The sequence below is a fragment of the Chanos chanos genome, chromosome 16 (genome assembly GCF_902362185.1).
Source record: "Chanos chanos chromosome 16, fChaCha1.1, whole genome shotgun sequence".
In the NCBI taxonomy this organism is placed as follows: Eukaryota; Metazoa; Chordata; class Actinopteri; order Gonorynchiformes; family Chanidae; genus Chanos; species Chanos chanos.
The window spans coordinates 1,712,588-1,722,587 of NC_044510.1; the positions used below are offsets into that span (position 1 = coordinate 1,712,588).

At 46.3% G+C, this 10,000-nt stretch overlaps 1 protein-coding gene across 1 annotated transcript in view; it reads left to right on the forward strand.

Moving 5' to 3' along the window:
- Positions 1–10,000, forward strand: part of stk10 (serine/threonine kinase 10) — a 37,937-nt gene that overhangs the window by 20,751 nt on the left and 7,186 nt on the right. Inside the window, exons 8-10 of the mRNA XM_030793451.1 lie at positions 3,483–3,602; positions 6,386–7,081; positions 9,658–9,788. Coding sequence (XP_030649311.1) covers positions 3,483–3,602; positions 6,386–7,081; positions 9,658–9,788 — 947 coding nt within the window. The remainder of the gene's footprint in view (positions 1–3,482; positions 3,603–6,385; positions 7,082–9,657; positions 9,789–10,000) is intronic.

Here is a 10,000-nt window from a genome sequence, read left to right on the forward strand (position 1 = left end):
CACGGGGGCTTCCCTTGGCTTTCCTTTAGAGACAGATGCACAGATACCGTGCAAACACAGTGTCCAGGGCAGCACAGAGCTGATGAGGGTAAAAAAATCCAGCGTTTGTCTGAATACAGGCGTTCCTGTCCCGGCCCTGGGATAGAGGAAATGCCGGTAATTTGCATTCCTTTTCCCCTTTAAAGGCGCTCTGGGAATATCTCTGTCTCCTCCCTACCCCTGGCCAGCTGCTGTCCGTTGGCCTGGAGATGACTCGTGTGTTTGAGAATAGCTGTGTGTCTTGGTGAAATAGGAAATATCTTAATCAGGTACTTTTGCGCGGAAGTGTATTCTCATTTTTGTGAAGATATTTAATATTTTTCCACTTTTCTCCTCTACCAGTCCAGAATATGTAATTACCTATAACCTCATAAGACCCCCAGACACACCAGTGTTGGTTTCTGAGGCTCTGGACATGAGGGGAACTGCTTACACTGTGGGTTGTGTAGTGTTGTGTAGTGATGAGTGACTTAGCGCGTTTGAAGGACAGGGCTCTTAGGTCATTTCTTTCCTCGGTCCCCCGGGTGTCAGGGACTGCAGGGACACAGTGGTCACACGGTTACCCAGGCGTTAAGTCGTCAGTGAGCAGAGCGGTGAAGTGCTCCTACGAGAGCGGTTCTGTTCCCGTTCGCGTTCTCTTCACGTGAAAGCAAAAACACAATATTGCATTGTGTTATCTTTGTTTTCTGTTGTCACAGCTGTAATACAAACAGGGACTGACAGCCAGTGGATGCATGTCTGCACTGCAACACTGCAACACTGCAACACTGCAACACTGTCTTTTATCCAGGGACACAGCCCAGGAGCCATTTAAAAAAAGGCCACAAAAACAGGGTGTGTATGTGATCTAACACAGGGACGGCGATCTGCTCACTGTGTGTGTGAACAGGCCGTGTGTGTGTGTAAAATGTGTGTGTGAATAACTGTGAAAGCAATAAGATCTGTAGGCGCATCGACACACCTGAAGAACGCTTGTAATGGAGCATGGTACACACACACACACACACACACACACTTCTGCAGATCATCTGCCAGCAGAGGTCCAGTCCTTCCCTGTGGCACTCTATCCGCTGACACACACGTGTGTGGTGTGTTTTATATTTCAGTGTTTTACACAGCGTGAGTGTGAAGATGGGGAATAAGAGGTCCTGCAGTGGTCTACATGTGACTCAACTCCCCCCAGCCTCATGTACACATGCCAGAGATAGATCGCTTATTTATTGTAAGCGAGGGTGTTTTGCTGTCAGTCTCGTCTTACAGTAGCTCTCTTTCATTGTGGAATTTCAGTTCAGTGCTAGAGAGCTGTGTTTTTTTTTGAAGAATAAGAATGAACTTGCCATATGCAGCACGAAGCGCTTTGAGAAAAATGTCATTCTTTCCACTGAATGTTCTGTCCTTTCTTTGCCCCTGGTCCAACTGCTCTGGTACAAAGGGATTTGAGAAGTGAAACTATTTTTTTTTTTTTTTCTGTTTAAGAGCCTTTGGTGACCAGGCCAAAAGTTCACATGTTTTGCCCTGTAATGAAAGATACAGTGTATTTGGGAGCACTCTACTGAAGGCGAGAGAGAGCAGAGTTACTCAGAGTTACTTTTTAACAAAGGAACAGCACAAATGTTACATCTGTGATTATCAGCTTGTCATGAGAGGGTAGTGTAACAATGTGTCAGCATAGAAGTTTTACTGTGTCCATACACTCACTGTGGAAATGCAGTTTTTCTGTGTCCATACACTCACTGTGGAAATGCAGTTTTACCGTACTCATATACACAGTGTGGAAATGCAGTTTTACCATACTCATATACACAGTGTGGAAATGCAGTTTTACCATACTCATATACACAGTGTGGAAATGTAGCTTTCAGACATAGATGTGTGACCTGTCACACAGCACAACACACTGACAGGAAGACAGCCCATCCTACCGGACGCTTCTGATACATGCACACGCACACGCACACACACACGCACACACACACACACACGCACACACACAGACACGCACCCAGCCGATAGACTGAGCCTTTTACTTGCTAAAAACTGGGTTGCAGCCGGGATGGGACTGCTGAGGTGTACAGAGCTTGTGTGGTTTTGTCTGCTCTGAGATCAGGGCTGAGCACAGGATGTCCTGAGGCCTGCAGCAGAGCAGAAAAACACATCAGATTGATAGCAGTCTTATTAGTGCGACTTTAAATGATGCTTTTACTGCTGGATTAGGACTGTATTGTCTTTATCCCGACTCACTTAATATGGTCATTATTCCTTATGCAAAAAAATGATTCACTTTATTTTCTTTTCATGTCTTGGAGTACGTATAGGATAATTACTCTAATAGAACAATTACTTCACAGTTTTACTCTTTTTTGTTTGTTTATTTTTAAAGTTCTGATGTCTCCTGAGAACATTTTCTCCTGTAAGAGTTTTCACTCTTACTCTCTGTCCTCTGACTACACCCAGGGTCATTCTTTAGCTTTCATTATTTTAACTTTTTTTTTTTTTTTTTCGGCCCCTGCGTGGCCTGGCGCTGATCGGTGGCTTTAATGAGAGTCATCGGAGACGTTAATAGATATTGCTCCTGTTGCCCCCGCTGCTGAACCTAGCCGCGCGCTTTTATCCTCCCGACGCTCACACACACGCTGCCCTTTGCCAGCTGCTCCAATTCAATTAGCCTTGGCGCTAATCACTTCAATAATTAATAAAACCCGCTTGGCCCTTGCGAGTCCCCCCCCCCCCCCCCCCCCCCCCCCCCTTAACGGTGTAGATGTTTGTGCCGGCACTTCAGCTGTGCGTTCACCAGACGCCCGCCCCCTCTCCTCCTGATTCACTCTTTCGGTAAGTTCCCCGTTGGCAGCTCCTCTCAGGCCACGTGAGTCTTGGTCACTGCCAGCGTTCAGAGGTTCTTCTAGAAAAGGAAACGCAACGCTGTGCTGTGTTAGTGTTGTGAGAAACCGAAGATTAACAAATCGATGGTTCCTGGCTGTTACATAAGCAGAAGAGTTATCGATAGCCAAAAGACGCTTGTGTCTCGGCACTATAAATTCTGATGAGACTTTATGTAAGGCCAATAAAGAGCAGTACGGCCCCATAAAATGGGATTACTGTCTCATATCCCTGGACCTGGACACAGCTGGAAGCATTACTCCTGTTCTCTCCGCTGGGTCTCCTTAAAGGAAACTTACGCTCACTCCAATAATACTAACTGTGTATTAAAAACAAAAAAAGACACAGAGTTGAAAGTCCTTGAGGAGTGGAAACGCACAAACACACGCTGCGACATTCACCCCCTCTACACTGAAATGACTCTAGTCTGTCTGTTGTTTAAAATCAGGCTTTATCCAGGGCTGTCCTGACACTCTCTCCTTCCTGTCTGTCCGTCTGTCTGTCTGTCCGTCTGTCTGTCCGTCTGTCCGTCTGTCTGTCTGTCTGTCTGTCTGTCTGCGCTGCAGCACCCCTTCATCAGCTCTGTGAAGAGTAACCGGCCCCTGCGGGAGCTGGTGGCGGAGGCCAGGGCGGAGGTGATGGAGGAAATCGAGGACGACCGGGACGACGGGGAGGAAGACGACGCGGTAAGGCTCACGGCTTTTCCCTTTCTCTCCTCCTTTCTCCTCTCTCATCCCCCCTTTCTGCTCACTCTATCCAACCTAACCAACGAACCTCAGGCCAAGATTTAATCAGCTCTCGCATTCAAAGAAACTGACCCCCTGGACCGTATTTTAACTGCTTATTTAATTGAATTCATCTAATAACCTAATTTAATTGCATCAATATTAGTAGTCAGGTTGTGTTATGTGCTCACCATTTGCTCAGGCAACAAGTCAGATAATCCGCTGTGAGGTTAAGAGCTATATTTAACAGGGCATAATAGTCACAGATAACACAATCAAATAATTCCTACATTTATTTACTTTCTGGGTTCAACTGGGTTTAACTTCCTCACGGATGTTTGATTTATTGTTTATTTTTATTGTTTATTGTTTTTTATGTGTTTGATACACAGCAGTACTTTGGTTAATTGCCGTCCTCTTTGGGATGTTACTGAGTGATCTGAGCAAGATAAGACAACAAAGCCTAATTAGCAAGCAAGTGTTTATACGTGTGTGTGTGTGTGTGTGTGTGTGTGTGTGTGTGTGTGTGTGTGTGTGAGCGTGTGTGAGCGTGTGTGAGAGGGGGAGAGAGAGAGAGAGAGAGAGAGAGTTAATACATCAGAAGTGTCCTTTAAACTCCTGCGACGCACGCACGCACGCACACACACACACGCACACTGACTTTCCCTCATTGTGCTGAGACTTCCTCTTTATCGTGACATTAGCACAGAGCTCTCTGGGTGTCCCCACCCTTCTCAACCGATGTGTCTATAAAAAGAGTCCTCATGGTCCTTACAGACATTGACAGCTTAAAATAACCTTATCCACACACCAGTTAGAGAAACAATGCCACCAGTTACGCTAAAACAGAGGTTACAGATCCTTTCCTTTGTATTAGGTTGGCCTTCACCTACACGAGTTACCCAGTGTTTCCTGGGAAAAGCACTGGTCTGTTTGTTAAAAAGCCAGAAGGGTATGATGGATATAATGGTAATAATGGACTTTCCCTCTCACGTACGCAGCACTAGAGCGGTGAGTGAAAAGGAAAAGAAGATTTTTTCTCTCGCACGTTAGTGATGTTTGGATGTTTCTTTTGACAGTCCAAATTTAGCTCTTAAATTCGACCTAAAGGGCCTATTACAACTCCATCAAAAAGGCTCTGTTGACACAGCGTGAGAGGAAACTCTAAACTGACTCACTCTTTGGCCTGACAGTGTCATGAAATGATGAGAGTTCTGGTGCGACAGTAAAGCCACAAATATTTCAGTATCTCAGCTGTTTCAGTTACATTAGCCACTTTGACTTTCAAATCTCAATCCACATATTAAAGGGTTTTTTTCGGTCGCTTTTGCAAATCTCCTTCTGTTTATTGTCTTTGTCGGCCATATTCCCACCGTCCTTCATGTGTGCAGGAGAAAATCTGAGAATACATGACAGGGACATGTTTTAAGACTGAAAACAGTGCAGTCAACACCTGACACTCCCATTTTAATGTCAGTACAGACTGACTACTCAGTGTCCCTCTGGCTACGCTGCTGATTCAGGTCCAATTTTAATGGAGAGATATGCTGATGGAAAAACACAGGCCTCCGTAAAACTCTACATTCCCCAAGGGGAAAGAGAAAAAGAGAGCGAGAGAAACATGAAGGAAAACAAAATCATGAAGAGAAAGGGACTTGGCACAGATTAAAAAAAAGACTCAGTAAAACCACACATAAATAAACGAGTAAGTGAATGAGTGAGTGAACGAGTGAGAGGGGTGAGAAACATTAAAAGAATGAAGGACAGTGCGTTGGAAAAAAAGAGCTGGTACAAACAGAGAGGTAGAGAAGGTAGGTAGGTAGAGAAGAAAAAAAGAAAAAGAACAGACAGAGAAAGAGAGAGAAACCTGCTCCTGAACATTAAACCAACCTCTTCACCACATCCAGACCAGAAAGCCTTTTGTGTATTGTGTTAACAAAAGAACAACAGGAAGTAAGGTGACCGGCTGTTCAGTGAATTAAATGAAGACAGTATTCTTCTAAAAGAAACAAAACCACAGGAGAACCACACGAGGAAAAAAAAAAAAAAAAGTCTTGTATTTTCCGTCCAGTGCAAAGACAGGGCCGTAACCGCGGAAACGTAATGTGTTTTACTTCTCTCGTCCACTCACGCGGTCAGTTCTCCCCTCCTGCCGCTGGTCTGCTGCCAAAGCCTTCCTTTTTTATTATGGCTGTCGATTTCACCCACCGCAAGACTGTAATATTATTTTTCTGAAGGACCTGCACGGTCATAAAAGAGATGATGGAATTGTTTGTTGACTCTCATGGAGGAGGGCCTGCATGTGAGCCACTGACCATAAACAGATTTCATAATTTCATAATTAAATATTTTCCCCAGGTGATAGGAGACAGTGGAAACTCTGTCCGTCATGTCAAGGCTGATTTTGTTCTTAAGAAAACGTTAAGGTTGGATAAAAGAGGATCAGCCAAAGAGATACGTCATTAGAAATCATGCCACTTTGGGCTACACGCGTCTTCACACGATGTCACAGATAATTTAATTTATTTTAATTTAGTGACACTATAGTTGATGACCACTAAAGATGCTAGACTGGCTGGGTCAGGTATGTCATTTTACTCCTGAATTGTTTTATACAGAAAGATGAGGGACAAGCTGATCCTGGATCAGCTGATACAAGCCTCAGTAAGTTTACTGTCTTGTATTTTTGTGTGATAATACAATATCGTCTCCTCTCTTCTCTGTCCTCCACGCCCTATCCTTAGCCCCCAGGCAAGGATCCTTCCCAGACCAGTCAGACCAGTTTGGAAGGGGACGAGCCCCACCCCGGAGCCCCACTGGAGGAGCCTGTGACCCCTACGTCAGAGGACGTCCCCCACAAAGACGAACAGGAGGACCGGCTCAGCAACAAGCTCCCAGACGAGGACCTCGTGATGGTGGACCCCGATAAACCGGAGAGCGAGACCTCTGGGAAGACGTCCAGCTCCGACTCGGGCATCGAGGATGGCAAAGCCACGCCCACCTCCGAGGAGGAAAGCAAACTGGGAGCGGAAACCCCCGAATCGGAGATTCCCCCTCCGCTGAGCGGGACTGCCAGCCCGGATCCAGACCGTCAGCCTGAACCAGAGGACCACGACCAAGACCAGGACCAGGACCAAGACCAGGACCAAGACCAGGACCAAGACCAGGACCAAGACCAGGACCAGGCTAGCGAGGGAGCGCCGGACTCGCCTGTGTCGGCAGTGCTGGACCCGCCTTCCCTTCCGCTGCAGAACGGGAACGCGGTGAAGGAGGAGTCGGCACGGGCGTCTGTGGTGAGTGAGGATGCGGTCGACAGCATAATGCCTGTCGCCAACGGGAGGATCTCCAAACGCTACTCAGACACCGACAACTTCGACATCAGCCTCAACCTGTCAGGAGACCTGTCCGTCAACAGAGACACCGGCTCCATATCCACCAAGGTACACGCCCCTGTGTGTGTATGTCCCACCCTCTAACTACGCGCTGTCCAATAGGACTTAAAGCTTCTCTTGGGTGCAAACCCGGTGCTTTACTTATAAGTGCAAGAATTCTGTCTCTCCCTCTCTGTCTCCCTCTCTTTGACTGTCTGTCTCTCTCTCTCTCTCTGCCTTTCTGTATATATCTGCCTGCCTGTCTGTCTGTCTGTCTGTCTATATCTGCCTGTCTGTCTGTCTGTCTGTCTGTCTGCCTGTCTTTCACTAAGCTAGATAAAGCAAAGCTGTGTCCCTGGCAGTCAGAGCCCCAGGTTTTGCTGAACACACTTGAGCACTGTGGTCAGAGGGTGTAGAGCAGTCAGACTGCTCACTGAACGCGCTAGAAAAAAAAAAAAGAAGACTGTACCGGCGCTGTCAGGAGTGAGGCGCTGCTACAGTAAAGGCTACTGTCCTGAAACTGGGTGTGTGGGAACCCTAAACAGAGGAGAGTCTGTTAGAGAACTCTGTGAAAACGTGTCGTCAGCCAAAAACAGTACCCCCTCACCCTGTCCTGTCCACGTAATGCCCACTGGAAACAAACGTGTAATTCTACGTGTAGGAAAACACTTTCTGGAAGTGATGTACATAGTTACAGGCCTTAAAGACAGCACACTAGTCTCCTTTTAAAATTCACACACACATTCGAACACTTCTCTCTTCTCTTGTAGATCGTGTTTTTAAAATGGGACAGCTATAAATCATTTACACATAGCAATGAAACACCATTTCTCACACTGCAAACCGCAAAACTTTTTTGGTCTTGTGTTTCCTTGTTGAGTGTTACAGATTATGTCATTCAGATAATGAAACAAACAATTCATTTGGCCCATAGACATAAGATGTTATAAGACAGTGAAGCAGAACAGAAGAGGACTGTTACAGGGTTGAATGACTGCATTCTTATTGGGCGCTTGTGAATTTTAGGCTAGCAGATATGACTAGTCTAAAATACACACACCCGTTCACGCACACATGCGCTCTCACACACACACTCACACACACACGCACACACACACGCAAACACGTCTGTAGTGGTTGTAGAGTTTAAAAACATTTCTGAGACATTCCTGTGGAGCCTTGTGGTCTGTACTTCATTCTCAGTCTGCTCTTATTCTGACAGTCCCCAGTGAAGCACGGTGGCCGTAGATTAGCATTTGACATTCATTCATTCCCTGTGTGTCAAAAGGCCGTCCCTTCTCCCCGTGTTTAACACGCTGGCCCTCCATCTCTCTGCCGCCTTTTCTCAATCAACGCAACGTTTTCCATCTGTTTCTGCCAAAGGCCCTTTTGTGTTCAGTTCTTTTCAGCATTGTCTGAGGTTTTTCTGTGTGTGCATTGTTACGGCTGGTTTTGAGCAGAGCCGTCAAGCGGCATCGTTGCTGTTCTGTTGACCAGTCAGAGCTGGGCTCGTTTGTGACGGTGACCAACTTTTTCCAGAAGAGATTATTCAGCAGTCCACATATGGCTGCGTGCCTGAATGATGTGGGTGATTCTGTCGTTCAGATGTGTCCCTGTCAACAGCAGCCAAAGGCTGAACTGTCAGTGCCTAGGACGGTTTTAGTTGATAAGACAGTTCAGCAAAGAGAATGTCACAAATTAGCCCCAGCCTTTGCTAATACACGTGCACACACACACTCCCAAACACCAAACACACTCACACACAGGCACTCACTCACTCACACATACACACACACACACACTCACTCACGCATATACACACACACATACAAACTCTTTCTCACTCATCGACACACTCTTTCAGAAACATGCAAACACACACACACACACACACACGCACACACATGTGTAAGAGAAGACAGATGAGTGTTAGAGAGGTTTCATTAGAGTGAAGAGGAACTGTAGACTACATCGGTTTGCAGTGACTTTCTTTGTCAAAAGGCCAAACTGAAGGATGTTTACTCAGCTGTCCCTAACACACTTGACGTTTTCAACACTCTGTTGATGAGCTCTCTCTTCTCACTCTTCCTCAGCAGTAGCTGGACAGGAACTCTTTCATGTACTGTTACTCAATCCATTTTCCTGCACTATCTATATTAATCTCTTCTACTGTAGTGGACTATCACAACAATCACCCAGCTCCCCAAACACTCAGCTGCAGGAGGGGTTGCATGTGTGATATTGTCCTCTGTGTTAAAAATGCGTTCTGAATGTCCAGTGTAGATCCTTTGTATTCCTGGCTAGTCTCATATCTGCTCCACTGACCCACTAAATCCCGCACGGGTGAGATCTAGAACTGCTGAGACATGTTGTAATCTTGGAGATGGAGAACATTACTCACTTCCTGTCAGACCACCCCTTTTGAACTGGAGCTGAAAAAAAGACAAGATCAAACTAATCTCACTGTTTCCTGTTTGCAGACTCCAAATGTACCCCCCCCTCCCCCCCGGTCTTATGCTATCTCTCCCTCTATCAGTTTCCTCCTCTTTTCTAATTTGTCATCCTCCATTTCTCCCCTTTTTTTGTCTCCTTTACACCTCCATCAACATCCTCTCCTCCTTTTTTTTTTTTTTGTTCTCCTCCAGGACTCTCGCTTTTCCAGCAAGACGCTCAAGCGCACGCGTAAATTTATGATCGACGGCGTGGAGGTGAGCGTGACGACGTCTAAGATCATCGGCGATGACGAGAAGAAAGATGAGGAGATGCGATTTCTCAGGTAGGGGCTTGAGTTTCACCGGGAAAATAACATCTCGAAAATAACATCTCTCTAGCCCTCTGGCTTTCCACGTAAATCCCTCCTGAAGGAGCGTCGGGAATAAACGGAGGCCTTCCGCTTCCTCTCGTTAGCCGCTCGCTCGAGTGTCTGGGCAGAGCTGGGATGTCTGTTGAGTAAACATCCTATTTTAAGCCTCCCGTTCGGACCTTGGC